This window comes from Lissotriton helveticus, chromosome 2_1 (assembly GCF_964261635.1).
Source record: "Lissotriton helveticus chromosome 2_1, aLisHel1.1, whole genome shotgun sequence".
Taxonomy (NCBI): domain Eukaryota; kingdom Metazoa; phylum Chordata; class Amphibia; order Caudata; family Salamandridae; genus Lissotriton; species Lissotriton helveticus.
In genome coordinates, this window is record NC_136059.1 from 590105321 (window position 1) to 590124503 (window position 19183).

A 19183-nucleotide genomic window follows, 5' to 3' on the forward strand; every position below is an offset into this window, starting at 1 on the left:
AGGCAACTCAGATCAGATTCCCTCTCCCTGGCCAGCGTCCCCAGAATACAAAAGGCCCGTTCTGGGGGGCGACTGTTCTCCTATAACGCCCCAAAGCTGTGGAATTCCCTCCCAATCTCCATCCGAAGAGAACACAACCTACTTGTCTTCCGTAGGCAACTAAAAACATGGCTCTTCCCATAGTACTCTTCCCCCCCCCCGGAACCATAGGTCGACTGACAGCGCTGGGACGCCTCAGGGTAGCTACGCGCTCTACAAATCCGTATCCAAATCCAAATCCAATCCTTCCTGTCATCATCAGTGGTGTTAACATCATGGGAATGATGAGACGTACCGGAGAAGGGGGTCTAGGAGACCTTAAAGAAGAAGTAGAAGCTTGAGGCATGGGCGTTGCCGAAACAGACGCTGCCGATTTATAAGAAGGAAACTGGCGATAATGACCGTCCAACATGTATTGCAGATCATTTAGCAAGGCTAAGGGCATCTGTGCTGTTGCAACCGTTTCAGGAGCTGGAGGTACAGGGAAAGAGTCTTCATCCTGGTACTCATCCTGATACTTAATCAGCAATTCCGAAAGACTTCTGGCAGTACGGAATCTGTCGTCCACTTCAGGCTCATCCTCCTCCAAGTCCAGCAATTGCTCTGGCAGCTCAAGAGGTACCTGCTGAGGGGAGATATGCAATGGAGAGAGGGTTTCCAAGGAAGAGCCTCGTCTTTGTAGCAAAGTAGCCGTTGTCCTAGGCGGTGCAGAAGAGGCAGTGGCCGTTGCAGCAGACTAAACATGCAATCCCGTGCAGAAAGACAAAAGAGTGGTCGACGAGTGGGCGTCCACGGTATCGCAGTCGTCGGTGCTGGGGTCAGAAAAGTAACCGTCGACGTGGCAGCTGTTTTCGTTGACGAGGCAATCTTCGTCGACGACGAGACAATTTTCACCGACGAGGTATCCGTCAACGACGAATCAGTCTTTGTCGACGAGATCATCGACGACAAAGTAGTTTTCAACGACAAGGCAACCGTCGATCAGGCAGTCTACTCTGATGAAGCGGTCGTCGACGATGGAACCGTCGACGGGATCTTCTTAACGTTTGCCGTCGACATAGCGACAATGATAGATGAAATCTCCTTCGTCAACGAAATGGGCTTTACTGAGACAGACTAGCGTCGACGGAGATGAAGCTGATGATATAATCATCTTGGGTCTCGGAGACGAGAAGGTCACAGTCTACGAAGAAGTAGCGTTGACGATGATGACAGTCGACAGGGGAGCCGTCGACGACGGAGCTTTTTTCTGAGGTAAGTTTTTCTCAGGAAGTCTTTTTGACGCCAGAGATTTTCCAGTCTTTCTCGCGGGGGAAGAAGGCAGGGCTTTAGACTTTGAAGGTGGAGGAGCCTTTTATGAGGAAGAAGGCAAGTCAGAACCCTTAGAGGGTTGAACTTTTCTCAACACCTTAGTGGGGCTAAGGTGTCGAGAAAAGGTCAACCCTCTAAGGGTTGAAGACACATCTTCCTCAGCCAACCTCTTCCTAGAGGATTTAGATGAGCCAGAGGCAACACTTCCCACCTCAGATGAAAGGTTATTCTGGTCTTTAATCTTCTCTAGCCACAGAAGAAGGCGCCCTTCTCTATCTCTGAGGGTCTTCTGAAGGAAGGTCCTGCAGATCTTACAATCTCTTACCTCATGATCCGGATAAAGGCAATAAATGCACTTCTTGTGGGGATATTCAGAAAACAACCGGAGCTTCCCACAGGATTCACAAGGTCTAAAGAGTGATTTCGTAGAAGATTACATTCTGAAGTGAAGAAATTCCAGAAGAAAAGAGAAGTACTGAGCAGAGCTCAGGGAGACTCCATTCACACGACGTGCGGTAGAAAATCTGAGAGCCTGAGTCTCTGAGGAGAACATTCTGGTGGGTGCTGTCGCCTGATTGGCTGCAGTTTGGACTATATATAATGACTATGATAGTCATAGGTGTGGAAGTTTTTTTACCTTGCAGCTTAGGGCTACATTACTTCCTGGTTTTATGTTACCAAGGTTTTTTGGTTATTATGGCATAATTATTTCTTTTAAATGTACCGTGGGACTCCCACTCTGACGACGGGGAATGATTCAGGCATGTGAATCTATGAAAGACACCCCAATGCTGGAGAAAAATGGTTATCTTTTTGAAATTATATCAGATGCATATTACACAAACTTTACTTTTTATTTAGATTGACTCAGGAGAAGGTATAGAATAAGACAAATGTATAATTATGAAACAAACAAGCACAACATCAGCACCACTTAGCATAGCATTCAACATGGAGGACAGCTCAAATGAAAAACGTGAAAAAATGCAATACATATAACTGTTAGAAAGCAGTACATCAAGCTAACTTTTCACTGAACATACCTCAAGCAATGGGAAAAGATCTTTATCCTCATCCTTCAACATGTTCCATTTCTGAATAAGTGGAGGCATAAGCATCTGTATATACTCCTGCATAGAGATGGAAAAAAGCAAGTCATACTCTAATTGTTAATAACACTAGTCACCTGTGTTATAAGTTACGCTCTGAAATTCTAAAATGTAACGTACACGTTAACTATTAAAGAAAGCATGGTCATACAAATGTTGCCCCCCTTTAGAGAATTTAAAATACTGGATCAGGAGAGTGATGTAGGAGATGCGATCATCTGAAGTGCAGAAAAGTGAGTAGGGGTTATAAACACATGAACAACTCCATTTGCAGTTTTACTGTATATGGTTAATTTGCAAAGCATATTGGTCACTAACACCTGGGGAATTAAAAATATGCCTGCCTTCAGTGACAATATTTCTGATGGACACTACCCCACAGATTCCTCACAATATGGATATCCTTCAGGCACCTGACTTACTCAAGAAACCTTTTCCATCAGTAATAGCTCTCCAGCACCACCAAGTGGTCATGAAAGCGACGGTATAAGAGTATACAGTGCACCAATCAGCATAATGACATCAAAATATTGGGACTTTTTCCGTGCCCCACTAAGAAGTGCTAAAAGGAAACTAGAAAAAAAATAATCAATGACCGCGACAATACAGGACAAGATATAATTCCATAACTAGGAAATGATTAATCACAGCAATAACTCTCAGAAAAGGAGGGAGAGTAGTGAGGAATCTACAGAAAGATATAGTTATCCACCAGAAATATCCTTACTGAAGGTAAGTAACTTTCTTCTAATAGATACTTCTCCTACAGACCCCTCGTCTTATGAATGGGTCCCAAAAGAAGTTAAACAACACAGTCAGGGCAAACCATACATGACCCATCTGACTACCCAGCAGATGTCAACCATCAGAATACCACTGGTGAGAACAATGGAAGCAGTTATAGCCCTGGTGGCGTGAACCCTGACACAAGTTGCAGTCTTTCTTGTCCAAGGCACAGCAGACTTGAATACAATGGATAATCCAAGGTGAAATGATGTGCTTGGTCCCCTCTTCGCACTTTTGGGTCATAGCAAATCCCACAAAAACGGATCATTTTGGTATAATTGTATGCAGCTAATGTATTAAGACACTGCAAGTCTGGGGTCCGTTCTATGCAGCTGCTCCTCTTCCTTAGTAGGAGGATACATTTAAAATTAAAGAGTAATGGGAGGGGCCCATGTAAAAGGCAGATACTACTTTTGCCAAGAAAAATTGCTGAGTACAAAGATATGGTTTATTTGGACAGAAAATTGAATGGTGGTTTAACAAAACCCTGGAGATCCACATTTGGATCAAAGTTCTTGCCACTAAAAAGACAGTATTCAGTCAGAATCAGAAGCGGATTGTTGCCTGAAGTTCCACCAAGAAGCTGTGCACTGGCTTGAAATGCTATGCCTTCAGAAATTCACATCTCTCTGGGGAAACAATAAACAGAGCGGGAGTAAACTAGATGTAATCTTTCAGCAAATCCGCCACTAGTGGTAACATAAATAAAGCGAATGAGTATGGGGAAGCCAAATAGCCTTTCACACTATCCACTGTTAGAGAGAAGTGAGGTATAAAGGCGTGAATTAAATTGGTTCAGACTTTAAACTCTGATTTAAAAACTTGTTCCCGTGACCGACATATGAATTTTATGGCAGGTTTTCTGGTGTCTAAGATGACATGTGGCACTTCAGGCGGCAAGATGTAGGGCTCTGGTTCATGCCACTCAAACTCCATGTGTTCAGCTTCTGACCTTGGCATGTGCAGATTCCAGTTGATAGTGGAACATCTGCACCCAAGCTGAGAGGATACCTTGATGTGTATGTATTTCTTCCTTAGGCACAATTTAAGGGCTTTAATTCACCATCCGGCATGCAGCAACAACAGGATGTGTTAAGCTATCAGGACTTACTGGTGTAGGACTGATGAAAGCAAGGCTGTTGTCTGCAAAAACATCCAGGTTATCTGTGGTCCTCTGAGCGAGGGCCTTCATAAGGGGCATGCCTAGCACAGCTCTTGTTAACCTCTGCTTCATTGTAACTGCAAGACTGGATTTCTGAGTACAGACAGTGAAGCAAAGGTTATGAAAAATAGTTATGGTGTGCTAATGCTGTTCTGTGGCAAGTGCAGGAGATTCTTTCTTTATCAGTCAGTTGCCCAAGCACAGAAATACAATGAGCCCCTAACTACTGTAATGAAGTTACAACCAAGGTATCACCTTGCCTAAAACTCGTAGACTAGTCAATCCAAACATCAGGAACTGTGCAATGGCAGTGCAAGACTCCATGGCGCCCATAATGAAGTGCCTGTGAGCAGGTAGGACTGGTAGATGAAAGATGATGTTCTGGAGGTCCAGGAACAATTACTCACATAAAGGGCTACGAAGATCTGGCTTATGGCCAGCAGCATCAGCTTGTCAAACTGAATGAAAAGGTTTAAGAGGGGAACGTCCAGAGGGATCTCTGACCTCTCGTCCATCTTAGGGATCGAAGAAATAAAGGAAGCAAAATCAAGTGCCCTTTTTCGCCACCGGCATCACACCTCTAAGGAGCCTTTGTTCAGCAAAGCACAAACTTCTGGCTCTAAAATCAAATTGTTTGCCAGAGAACACGTTCTAGTGGAAGGACAGAGGTTTGGAGGGGAGGGCAGAAAGGGGAGAGCTTAAGACCTTTTAGAATAGCTGGATCGGTGATCGTTTCCCAACTGGTGGAGAAATTGGAGAAGTTGGAGGCATAGAGGGGTAGTGAAAGGTTTTGAGTTAAAGCCAGCAGATTATACTGGTGAGTGAAGCTGCTGGTGCTAGCAATGGTGTCTCCTAGATACACGACAGCCCAAAAGAAGTTGTACATTTGGTGCAGCTTCAGAATCTGCTGCAAATATTAGCGCTGTAATTATTGTTGTGCCCTGGAGACGGCTTAAAACACACTGGGCTGCTCTTTACCTGAGGAGACTAGGACCAGCGAGTGAAATGAGCCACTGCTGATTTTGAAGGACTCCAGGGAGTGGTCTGCCTTCTCTCCAAAATGCTGTTGGACATTGAAATGCTGCTTGGATATTTCCAGAATGGAACGCATTCAAGCGTGAAGGTGCAGTGTGATGGCTGTGCCCATGAACTGAGCCATTGTGTGCTCACAGTTCAGGCCGCGCTTCACATTGTTTTTAAGGCATCCAAACAATTGTTGACCAGATCAAAAAGAGGGATTTTTTAATTTTGTCAGGTATACCAATATGTTTTGCCTGCTCTCATAGGGCAAGGATGCACTGGCCCAGAAGGCAGGAAGTCTTTGCAGGGCCAAGGCAAGGCTGCCAGAAGAAAAGGTTACTTATATTAGGTAACAATCTTTCTAGTGGACACAATATCTACCTGCAGAGTTCTCACCAACAGAATAATCTCAAGGTGCTAGACTATATCTGGAAACATTTCCATAGCTCTCCTGAAGAAGGGGGCGTGGGCTCCAACTTGCCACCGGGTGCAATACCAGTGCTTATCCTGGTTCACAACACCAGTTTCCACCCATTTGTTTGTGCCCTTATAGACCAAGATGAGGAAATAGCGATAAATCTGAGGCAGTGAAACAATCTAAATTGGAACCCGTTTAATGTGGCCTATGACTGCCTTGAGAGTTCACACAGATCCCTCATACTTCTCGGTCCTAAAAGATAGACAAAGTATACACAAAAAAGATTGCTACCAAGCAGCAGTAGCTTTTTCTGTACACTTCTACTTGCAGATTCCTCATGTGTTGAATAGATTTCAAAGCAGCATCCCTCCCAGGCAGTGGGGCAGAAGGAATGGTCAAATGAGGAAATCCTTTACTAATGAACACTTAAAATGACCATCCTTTCTCACCTATGAATGAAACAATGTTGGGGGACGGTGTGGAGGGAAGCCAATGTCTCTGCGCAACAGTTCCCAGCCACAGGAACCCCCTGGCAAGCGCTGAGGTTGAAGACTTTGATCTGATCGTACAGACTTAGGCTTCTTCTAGTGCGAGGTCATAGCACATCTTTATGCAGAGAATTATCCATGGGATAAGATTCTCCTTTATACTGCCTTTAATGCGGCCTGTGTACTCCACAAAGAGATGGTCATAAGCCGTGATCTCTTTAATGAGGGCCACGTAAAAACCAACAACAATTCTGTGGTTCAGTTGGGGCAATCTCTTCTTTGATCGGGTGAGATGGAGGATAGAAGATTAGGAGGGTAACAGATTGAGATGGAAATGGGGTCAAGACCATTGGGAAAAAAAGCGGCTTTAGCAGTGAGAACTAACTTGTCCCGGAAGAAATATGTGTAAAGCGCACAGATGCATATTGCCTGCAACTCAATGAAGAGCCACAAGATAAACAGTTTTTAATGTTAGCAATCTGAACCGGCAAATGCGGCTTAAATCAAGAAGCTCAAAAGAAGAGTCCACGGAGAGATGTGGCTTAACGTGCAGAGCTGCCACATTTAGAAATGGGGAACTACGTTCAAGTCTGATCATTGGCTCAGCATCCAGTGATTCTGGGCAAATCATTTACTCTCCCCATGTCCTCACCGCCCCACCCCCCAAAGAAAGAAAATATGAACCTGACCTCGTGTAATGTAATCTGGTGCTTTTTTTTAAAGTGCTCTGATGTCCTTGTGCTAAGAAGACGCTTAGTAAAACTGCAACAACTAAACACACACACACACACACAGGTCAGCACAAGGATGAACACCCATGGGGGCAGAAACAAATTAGTACGTCCCTTTAAAAACCTGATCACGATGGGAGCTTTGAATATGAATGGCTTGTCTGAAAGGCAGATTTACAGACACCACTGCTCAATACAGGGTGACATTCCACATCACATGTACATTGTCCAAGAGGATCTTGACAGATTGATTGTGAAAGGAAGAGAGAAAGGTCTTGAGCAACAGCCAAATCATACTTTTTTTTCAGCAGGCTGATGTGCACCACCTGCTCTTCAGGAAACCAGAGGTCTCAGATATCCATCTTCTTTAGATGCGCGGTGAACCCAGGAGTGGACACGTCACTCCCAAAGTCACGGCTGGTGGGGCAGAAGGATAACCCCCTGAGACAGGTGCTCTGACACTAGATCCTCTGCAGTGTCCCAGAAAACTTCAATGGGAGACTACAAGGTATCTGTCAGATATCCCCCAAATTGAACCTACTCCTTGCAGGGGCACCACTGGAGAGTCTTTGTTTATCGGAGTGAGTATATGAGCAGGAGGATGCAGTAAGCCAGCAGATCGAGCTGGTGGAGGACCTACAGGGCTGAAACACTACCTCCCTTACGCAACATAAATCATATCCCGAATGTTACAGATCCTTTGAGGAGGGAAAGCTCTCAAAGAGGTGTACATCACTGCCCCTATAAACAGGAGGCACGGAGAGGGCTCGAGGTGAGATCTGGGTACGCTGATGGAAGAGCCCAATTCAAATAGTGGGGATGCTGTTTTCTGCAGGAGATTTAACACTATCTCCAGTGAATTGGCTTTGCGCAACCAGTCGTCCAGGTTTGGTAATGTTGAGATCCCTATCCTCCTGAGATGGGCCACAACCATCACCTTTGTGAAGGCTCGGCGTGAAGGTGTCGAACCGATTTCAAGTACAGCAAACAGGTAGTGAACGTAAACAACCACAAAGTGCAGGTGTACCACACGTGTGACTGTAGTATTGGTATGTGAAACTACATATCCTGCAAGCTGCGAGATCCTTTCCAGTCTTTCACTTCGAGCACCAGGGACAGCATCTTGAACGTTTCCCTGCTGAAAATAAAGTTCAAATGCTCAAGGTCTAGGATTGGCGACAGACGGACACCCTTTCCTGGGAACCTGCTCTGAACTGCACTGCACTGCACTACACTGCTCTGCTCTGCTCTCTTTGGCCACAGGTATGCCACCTAGTGCTGCAGGATAAACAAATGGTTATTTGATTGAAGGATCTGGAAAAGGATCTGCTGGAACATAGGCTATGCTGCTGTTCTACAACCAGAAAGATTCATTGATCAGATTATGTCCTTCCTGGCCTGTGGAAAGGCGGACACCTATCCTCCCACAGGCTGCACACAGTGCTTTAAGGGAGGGAAACTAAAGTCCTATTCCAGGTAAGAGGAGGAGGGCTGCTGCATCTGGTAGTCTCTGCCTCTGTACTGTTGCTGAGAAGATGGATGCTGGCAAAATTGGAAGTCTCTGGAGAGGCATCAAAATGTCATGAATTGGCGGTAAAGCAAAACCAAAGGGGATGATGGATGGAGTATTAAACAATGCAAACACTCACCCCCAGTCAACTGATCTGAGTTTAATCCATCATCATCCTTTAACTCACTCCGCCACCCCAGTTCAGACATGGTCATATGCAAATCAGTCTGACCCTGTGCCTCATGGGAACAGTCCAGCCCGAACTGCCAAGCCACGTCTTCCCTGGACCGGAAACAAGCATCCTGGGAGCAGTTTCTGGCTAATCAGCCGTCATCAGCCAGGCTAGCTTGAATCCAGTGGCAAAGTGAGGAAGGGACCCACGCCTGGGCATACCCTGCCAACTTAGGGCGAGCAAAGCAAATCCAAAGGGGATGATGGACGGAGTGTTGAACAATGCAAGCACTCACCCCCAGTCAACTGATCTGAGTTTAATCCATCATCATTCTTTAGCTCACTCCGCCACCCCAGTTCAGACATGGCCATATGGAAATCAGTCTAACCCTGTGCCTCATGGGAACAGTCCAGACTGAACTGCCAAGCCATGTCTTCCCTGGACCGGAAACAAGCATCCTGGGACCGGTTTCTGACTAATCAGCCATCATCAGCCAGGCTAGCTTGAATCCCAGATCTCTGTACTGGGGTGAATGTATGACATTGTTCTGCATTCTGTCCATCAACTGTTGTTTTTGCATTTGTCACCCCGAGGATTTGCTCAGACGGGAGTCGCTGACTGAGCACCTAAAAACATGGCCGTTGCTCCGGTCACTCTGAAAATAATGTGTGCATCATCAGCTTTGACTGTAAAACGTCTTACCTTTCAAATGGCATGTCCATCAACACAGTTTTGACATCACTGCAAAAGCCGGTCGATCGAAACCAAGCATGTCTTCTAAGGGCCAGAGGTGCCTAAAGCTCTGAAATGCTGAGACTGGGCTAGCTCTAATAACATGCTCATCAGGAATCACCTCCGCAAATGGTCCTCGAGGGGGCCAAAAGACATGAGTAATCTTCCCCAGCAAAGATGCTACATTTTGGAATCAGTCTGCTAAAATGCTGCCCACATTTTTTTCCCTAACTGCCTCCCTTTCTGACTGCACTGTAGGAAACACGCTGGGGGTTTGCTGTGAACACGAGCAGGACTACCTAACTAGACTACACAAGAAGGCTGGGTCAGCGGACGCTGGTCTTGACTGCTGCATCACAAGGCGATTAACTACAGGTGCTGAAGTGGACTTTTCCCAAGCAGCTATCACTGGATCCATTTGCTCCTCATTAAATGATATTAAGGTCTCAGAAGAAACAGGTGAAGGAAGCAAGACCTATCAAAAGTTTGGACTTTGCTTCTACAGCAGGCCGGGAGACTCCAAAGAGTCAGCCACGTTTCACAGCACCTCCTCAGGTGCAGCCAGCTATGAGGGGCACTTCATCTCAGAAGACATACCTAACCAGCTTGTGCTTTGCAGATCTAAGAAGTCTGTTGACTGTCAAAAGAGTAGTGAGCTAGTTGGCTACCTTGCTGCTGTCAACAGTGCCATGTTTTATGATGGCAAGCAAATACACTGGCTTAGAAACAAGCTTGTGCACAGTATGTCAATAAATGTTGCTGGAAGCATCCCCACCCCCCCCCCAAATCTTTCCTCTTTTTTTTTATTTTATTTTTATTTTAAAGACCTTTATTGTGATCTTCCATGATACACAGCTTCCAGCCTACAACCCCTCGGGCTGGCCGCATAGTATGGAACACATGCATTGCTTCAGATATTACACAGCCCATTGCCATCATCCCGGGGGCGTTATAGAGTGCAAGTGTCTCACGGTTTAGAGGAGGATAGTGAAGGTCTGATTTTTCCTTTTTTATAGCCATAAAAACAAGAGCATGTTTCAAGAATATCGTCAAATGACGCCTAACAATCGAACCAACACCCCCCCCCCCCCCCCAAAACCAACACGGTCACCACGTTGAGCACAGTAAGTTCACCTCTGTACCGGCGATGCAATTATAGTTCCCAACTCTAAAGCACCTGGAACCACAAGGTCGTTAGGGTCCTTACATATCTTCTGTGCGAGCTTGTGTGGTGGACGGAGGCTTGCAGATGCCCCCCCTGAAATTGTTCCAATTGGACCATACTTCCACCCATTTTCGGGGACACCCTCTCGCCACATACACAGTCTTTTCCTGTAGCATACACCAGTCCATATCACTGTGCCAGTCTGTAAGTTTCGGTGGATCAGGGCTTCCCCAGAGTTTGGCAATGTTCCTTTTTGCTACCATTTGTCCGAGCGTCGCCCAGAGCCTCCCTTTCGGTGGCAGGTCCGTTGGCTCCCATATATTGAGGAGACACCTCTTGGCCTCTGGGCGAATCTCCACCTCCCATACCTCCTGCATACACTGCACCACCCTTCTCCAATACCGTTGAATCTTCGGGCAGCCCCATAATACATGGAAGAAGGTACCCCGTGCCACCACATCCCCTCCTGAAGAGTACAGTGTCAGCCCTCCCCATTAGGTGTAGCCTAGTACAAGAGATATATATTCTATGTAGTATCTTCAGTTGGATTAGTCGCAGGCGGGCCGATATCGCGACCTCACGTGGTGAAGCCAAGGCATACATCCACTCTTCTTCATCTATCTCAAGCCCATCAGCAACCCATTTCTCTCTAAGGGGTAGGAGCATATCAGGGGGGTGGATTGATTAGTTTTTTGTATGTAAGTGATATGGCGTGTGCCGTCATGTGCCCATCATGTAGTCTATCCTCAAGCGGGGAGGATTGTGGTAATTTAGTCTCTGGTGGGATATTAGCCTGTAGGGAGTGTCTCACCTGTAAGTATCTGTAGTATTCAGTTTGCGCCAGCTCGTATGTGTCCCGTAAGTGGGCGAACGTGTGGATCCCTTTAGGGCCCCAGATGTCCTTGATTTGGGAGATTCCGATCAAGTCCCAGTTGCGGAAGACCTTGGTACGTCCCAGGATGCCTAGTTTTTCGGAGGCCCAAAGTGGCATGGCCATTGTAAGGACTCCTGACCATCCGAGCTTCCTCTGAGCAGTGTGCCAGACCTGTACCGAGTGTAGTGTAGGGCCAGTGAGTTGACGTGCACCCCGTTTGGAGTAGAGTGCTATCTCGTAGTTCCCCCCGGGGAGCAACCATCTGTCCATACCGTAGGCGGGATCGTTCCCATCGCCATACGTCCCTTGGTTGATTGCTGGGAGGTGGGCTGCCCAGTAATACTTGCGAATGTCTGGGAGGGCTATACCGCCATCATACCACCCCAGCGTTAGTTTGGTCAATGCGATTCGGGGTGACCCGGCCCAGAGGAGGTCGCGCTGCGCCGCCTCGATTGCTACAAAGTAGGTGTTAGGGACTAAGTCTGGATAATTCTATAGCGCATAGAGAAAGCGTGGCAGCGCTAGCATCTTAAATAAGGCTGCCGAACCCAATAGGGACAGTGGTAGGTGCTGCCAGGATTTGGCCTCCCTTTGGAGCCGACTTAACGGCGGTTTGAGGTTTAGATCATATAGTAGGGCCTTGTTCGTGGTTATGTACACTCCCAGGTACTTGAACCCGTCCTCTGCCACCGTGATAGGGCACGTGTCCGGGAGCCTCGGAGGGTCACCATGTAGGACGTAGAGATATGATTTGCTCCAGTTGACCCGGAAGCCAGAGTTGCGACCGAAGCTGGCAAATATATCGAGTGCTGCCATTATCGACCTGCGCGGTCTGCAAAGATACAAGAGGATGTCGTCGGCGTAGAGGGATATTTTGTCCTCCCACCCTTCCGTCCAGACTATGCCCTTCAAGTAAACGTCCTGCCGTATCCAGGCTGCGAGCGGCTCAAGGGAAAGGGCGAAGAGAAGAGGAGAGAGGGGGCAATCCTGTCTAGTCCCTCTCTCAAGTGTGAAAACCTCAGACACCTTGTTGTTTACCAGTACCTGTGCCAGGGGCTCTGCATATAGGAGACGCACCCACGCTATAAAGTGAGGTCCAAAGCCCAGTTTACGCAGGACTGCGAACATATATGGCCACTCTAGGGTGTCGAATGCCATGGTGGCGTCCAGAGAGACCACCACCGCGTCCTCCTGTAGTCTGTGGCGCTGCCCCAGTACGCCATGTAGCCGTCTGATGTTGAGGGCCGTGTTGCGATGGGGCATGAACCCCGATTGGTCAGGGTGGATCAACGAAGGAAGCACCGATTTTAGCCTATTAGCAAGCGTTTTGGCCAGTATTTTGGGCTCCGCATTGAGGAGCGAGATTGGTCTATATGACGCACATGAGTCTTTGGGTTTCCCTTCTTTCGGTATTGCCACTATGGTCGCTATGCGCTGATCACGCGGCAGCACCCCTTTCTCCCTACTCTCGTCGAACATGAGTTTCAAGTACTTACTGGTGACATCAGGTTTTAGCTTGTAAATTTCTATTGGAAGGCCATTGGGTCCTAGAGCCTTACCAGGGCGGAGGTCTCCTATTGCACGCTGTAGTTCGGCCTCAGTAAGCGGGCTATCCATGGCCTCCCGGTCTTCATCTGATAGGGAAGGCATCCGAATATCGGTTAGGAGGTCTATAGAGTCCTCCTCCGGGCGATCTGACTCTCGCCTGTAGACCTGTTGGTAGTGTCTCGCAAACTCTTCCACTATCCCCCGAGGCTCTGTAACTACGATCCCTGACTCAGTCCGTATTTCCGGCACCACCCTACTGGCCTGCTGTCTTTTCTCGAGCCAGGCTATAAGTTTCCCGGCTTTGTCGCCTTGATCATAAAGCCTACCCATCTTATGCCGGGCCACATTCTGAGCTTCTTGGGTAACCAGTGCTCTGTACTCCGCCACCTTCAACTGCAGTTTGTGACTAACTTCCCTGGCCCCAGTTTCTAGCGCCTCCCTCTCTAGATCTTCGAGATCTCCCTCAAGTGTTGTGACCTGTCTACATTGTTCTTTCCGTCTAATCGAGATGGTTGAGAGCGCCTCCCCCCTAATCACGGGTTTAAATGCCTCCCACAAGATGACGGGGGAGTCAACTGAGCCAACATTATTGTTGAAGTACTGTGTGATGGAGTTGGATATCTTCTTTTTGGTGTCCTAGTGTTTTAAATGCCAGGCGTTTATTGGTGCTATGCAGCCCTCACGGCTGTTTCCAAGATGCCCCTAGAAGTGTTGCCTCCCGTATTGTCATGTCATGTTGTAGCACAGTAAGGATGTAATCTAGGCGCAAAAAGGAATGGTGCGACCCAGAGAAAAAGGTAAAGTGGCTGTCTGCAGGATGGAGCAGGCGCCAGACATCTGTGAGCCCGAAGGCCTCGAGAAAGTCCGCCAGCCACCTCTGTCCTTGGGGCAGATCTCTAGGGGGCTGCCTATCCGGGGTCCCGAACACTACTGCATTAAAGTCCCCACCCAGCACCAATTGACCATCAGGAGAGGAGTAGTGTGCCTAGGTCCGCGAAGGCCCGAGTTTGGAGGCCAGGCGGAATGTAGACAGAAAGTAAGTTAAGTGTGCGGCCCTCCCACCGTCCAGATATAGCCGTGAAGCGGCCCTGTGGGTCAATTTTAGTGAGGTCAATATGGAGGGGCAGTGAGCGACGCAGGAGGATCCCCACCCCCCTGGAGCCGGAGGTGAAGCCAGAGTGAGCTGCTAGAGTGTAGCCCCACCTGTTTAGGGCCTGACATACATTCCCCATCAGATGAGTTTCTTGCATTAGTACTACGTCTGGCTGGTGTCGCTTGATGAATTGTAGGACTATAGTGCGTTTGAGTCTGTCACCTAACCCGTTAACATTCCAGCTGAGGACTTTCAGACTCTTTTCCCACCTCCTAGCCATATCCGTTGCTTTGTAGGGTGCCTCGTCCCACCACCCCGGCGTTTTCGGCTGACTACCTGACAACATAGTTCGTGTGACCGTAAAGGAAAATCTTTCATCTTTTACTATCATTTAAGCTTCCCTTATAGATATATGTATGACATCCCTACATTTTAATAGGGGCTTGAAAAGACAACACCTTCAGGCAGGAGTAAAGTATTCATTCCTACGACAGCACGGACAGTCAGGCAGCAACTCTCACCCTTGCAAGTCTCCTCACACATCCATCTCTCAACATTCTACCCAACCATTCCATGCCCAACATTCTAAAAAAGTACAACCCAACATCTCCTTCTTCATAACACAATAGAATAACAACAAAACAATCATTTGTATATATATCCCTGCAATAAAGAGAAACAAATTTGTCTTGGACATAAACGTGTCACCCAACATGCTATAATCTATTTAACACCAAAATGATAAGTAAACAGAGTTAGGACAAAGAACATTGATAACACCAAGAACAGTTGTCATAACATAATCTTCAATTTTAAAGGCAAAAGCTTCCTTTGTGGAGGGCATAACTTTCTCTTCTGTGAAAACCGGAGAGGTACAGATCCTTGACGGGAATGGATGAATCATTGGATTTTCCAGGGGTCTGATCTTTGACTGGAATGGACTGAGCACTGGACTGTTCTGGCCCCAGTCTTTCATGAACAAACTCCACTTTAGCTCTTGGCAACACAACCACCATACTTTTGTTCCATTCTTTGCCATTGTCAAGGACCACAACCTGGTCTTTTACTTGTTAAGCTAAGAGAGGAGCAGAAATTTGGAATGACCTTTTTGGACATGTCAAGGAATTTTTATCCTTGCATAATCGCCCACTTCTACACTAACTCTTTTCATTTGACCGTCCGCATTTGTACCAGGTCTCTCTTGCACACTCCACCTTACATCTAGCACATTCTTCACTTTATTCATGTCCAAACACTTCCCACCCATCTACTCCTTATTCAAGCTTGATCCAGCAACTCTGCCCCTTAATAGGGAATACAATTCCAGTCCTAATGTGAGGAGTAGTTCTCATTGCCCATAACATATCTTTAAATAATTTCCTTGAAGATAAACCATTTACCAAAGCCAATTGTAATTGATCTTTAATAATTCAGTTAAACCTCCCAACAAGACCGCTGCTGTGGGATGTTATAATGAAGTATTGATGCGCGTGATACCATTCTTCTCAAAAAACTCATTCAAAGTTCATTTATTTGCATAGTTATTCAATATAAACTTGTCAATAATTCAAATGGTTAAAAACTTTACACATTTAGACTTCTTGAGTGTAAAAACATCGAAGTCCTCGTTTTTTGTTTGCCACCTTTGGATCCATCCATGTGGCTTACAGGAGGAATTTTCGAAGATCTTCCTTATTTTCGGTTTATAAAGTGCGTTTAATTAATGCAAAGAAGATCTCAATTGAGTCAGGTTATAAAGTGCATGTGACTTTACTAAAATTTGAGCTGGCTTTACTCCTTTACTAGCTCATTGCCCCCAAGTTTCATTAAAAAAGGTTTTAGGAATGTTAGACCATGGCAGGCTAGGGGGATTGAGGTGCAGCTCATTGTTTTCTTTTGACATTAACGGAGAACTGTTATCAGATACCAATTCCTAAAAAAAACCTTCTGAGGAACACTTAAAGGGAAAACTCGATGACAACTCCAGAATTGACACTGTTGACAAATTTGACCTCAGTCCATTTTGACATATAGTCTACTAATACTAGAACATTCTTGGGAGGACTCCCAAACATTCCAAATGGTCAAGATATATCAAATGATAATGTCCACCATGGAAACCCACTGCTTGTAATATGTAGAACGGAGGAGGGTACAGTAACCTGCGATTTATCTCTTAACATACAAGCGCTAGTTTCTCATACAATGCTCTATTGCAGGCCACCAGAAATCTTCTTTGATTCTGCGTTTCACTTCCTGAATTCCTTTATGCCCTTCATGAGCTAAATTGAGCACTCTAGATATAAGTGTCTGAGGAAGAACTAAGCGCTCGCCCATACACAGTATACCATTTATCAGAGTCAACTTGTTAGCTGACCACCAATATGGTACTAGAAACTCATCCAAGTCAATTTGGGCTAACAACTTGAAACATACTCAATGACCTTCTGTATAACACTGTCTTTTTTTACAGACTTCCGTTCATCTTCCACTAAATTACCACAAGTAATTGTCTTTACAGGACATACAAATTCCAAATCGTCATCACCATACTCCACTGCTAACTCAGATTTTACTGGAAAATGTGATAGTCAGCAACAAAACTTTTCCTTCCAGGTATAATCCAAACTTATACTGATACTATTGAAGCCTGTACTGTCACTTACCAATATGGTTAGTTATTGCCTACATTTACGTGTGCAAAACAATTTCACCAGAGGTTTATGGTCTGTACGCGATATGAACCATCTTCCCCACACAAAATTCTTGAAATCTTGAAAAGCTGAACACCCCACCATAAACCTAACACTTACTTTTCAACTGTGGAGTATGTGGACTCAGCTGCATATAATGTCCTAGATACAAATTCAATAACTTCTTCCTTGCCACAGCTCCTTCGCTGCATTAGTACTACCCCAAACTACAACTACTGATGTCCGTACTAACCAGACAGATATCCCGAGTATCAAATGCTTCAGGAGGATGAGCAGAAACTGTGTCCTTTTTTATATATCATCAGAAACTTCTTCACACTTGCTAACCCAATCATAACTAGCATTCCCTTTCGCTAACACAAAGCTTTACAGCCAAATGTTTAACAAATGTAGCACAGTATTCAATTACACTAAGGAGAGATTTAAGCTGATCCTTATCTTTGGGCGCAGGAGCTTCCTCAATTGCTTTCAGAATTTTCATGTTAGGCTCCGCACCATCACCAGACACATGATGACCTGAATAATCTACTCCATTTTGGCGAAACTTCCATTTGTCCTTCTTTAAGATTAAGGTAGTTTTTTTTAGAATTCCCAACACTTTCCTCAGTCTTTCATTATGCTCACATTCATCATTACCATAAATTAGAATATCATCCTGAAAATATGCTACCCCTGGAATGGCTTTGAAAAGATTGCTCATTATTCTTTGGAACACTGTGGATGCAGATGTCAAACCAAAAAGCACACACTTATACTAAAAGCCTATTTTGGTGTAACACACAAACTCACACAACTCTACCTGATGGTGTGTCGCTGAGCTGAAGCAAACATTACAGTTCCCCTTAAGAGTAGTCATAAGTTAATTTATGTTAGGAAGTGGCGGACTATCAACCTAAATGTTTGAATTCAAATCGCACACATCTACGCATAGCCTCAATTCCAATTGTGCACGTCTACATATAGCCTCAAGGTATTGTCAGACTTGCGTGCAAGTAAACAAAGGGGCTCAATGATCCTCAAGTCGCACAACTTGTCCAATTCAGACTTAAGCTTCTTCCTTAATTTATTGGGTCCCGGGCATACTTTGAGTACCACTGGTTCAGCATGTTCCTTCAGCACAATACCCACCCTCTTCAACACCTATATGACCCTCCTCGCCATCGTCAGATTCCACAGCCTTAAAATGATCTCATACGCAGATGACACTCAACTCGTATCGCTCTCTGAAGACCCCCTCCACTGCCATGACCAACTTTTGCAACGCCATTATCAACACAGACAACTTGATGAGGGACAACTGTCTTAAACTCAACTCTGACAAGACAGAAGTACTGATCTTTGAGAAGAACACTTCCATCTGGGACCACAGCTGGCGGCCGGCTGAGCTTGGACTCACATAAACAGACCAGGCACGGTACGTAGGCATCACCCCGGAAAGCCAACTGATCATAAAACAGCAAGTTAGCTCATTCACCTCCGCCAGCTTCTACACCTTCTGTAAAATCTTCAGATGGATCCCAACCAACATCAGAAAAAACGTCACTCAAGCCCTCGTCACGAGCCGCCTCAACTACAGCAACACTCTACGCTGGCATCTCCGCCAAGCTACTCATACGACTCCAGACCATACAGAATGCCAGATTCATCCTGGACCTCTCCAAAAGGACCCACATCACCCCCCACCTTGGACACCTCCACTGGCTCCCCATCCAGAGGAGATGCCAGTTCAAAGCTTCACACATGCCTAAAAAGCCCTACCGACCTAGGACTGCCTACATCAAGCATCGACTGAATTTCCATCGCCCCACAAGAAACCTATGCTCCACGGAGCTAACCCATGAGATCACCCTCTGCATCTGCCGCAACAGAGGCCACTCCTTCTCCTACATTGCCACCAAGACCTGGAACGACCTGCTCTTCAATCTACAAACAGCACCCACCCTGCAGGAGTTCAGAAAAAACTTCAAACCCTGGCTTTTCAATTGAGACATCGCACCCTCAGTGCCCAGATACTACGAGGGGTGATAGTGCTGTGCTATAAAAATGCTTTGATTTTACAATATGGTGTTGAAACCCTTTCAATTTCCCAAGATATCAGATAAAAATTCTGGATAGATACATACCCAACCGGAAGTCATCAACATTGCATACTTGACTATTTCACAATTGAAGAAGTCGTTCTTTCAACAAACCCATTTCAGGATGATTAGGATCAAGAAACATGCCAAGATCTCCTTGTACATTCTATCTCAAGAGATCTGAACCCTCCTTAGTGACATACATAATCGTTTTTATTGTTTTGACATCAAAA

General features: G+C 45.9%; 1 protein-coding gene across 2 annotated transcripts in view; it reads right to left on the reverse strand.

Annotated features, from left to right (window-relative positions):
- TNPO1 (transportin 1) overlaps window positions 1–19183 on the reverse strand; it is a 1741771-nt gene that overhangs the window by 501782 nt on the left and 1220806 nt on the right. For both annotated transcript variants that reach the window (XR_013607056.1, XM_078675276.1), the window contains exon 14: window positions 2394–2480. Coding sequence is in view for 1 of the 2 variants with exons in the window: in XM_078675276.1 (XP_078531402.1) it covers window positions 2394–2480 (87 nt within the window). In the remaining variant the exon portion in view is untranslated. The remainder of the gene's footprint in view (window positions 1–2393; window positions 2481–19183) is intronic.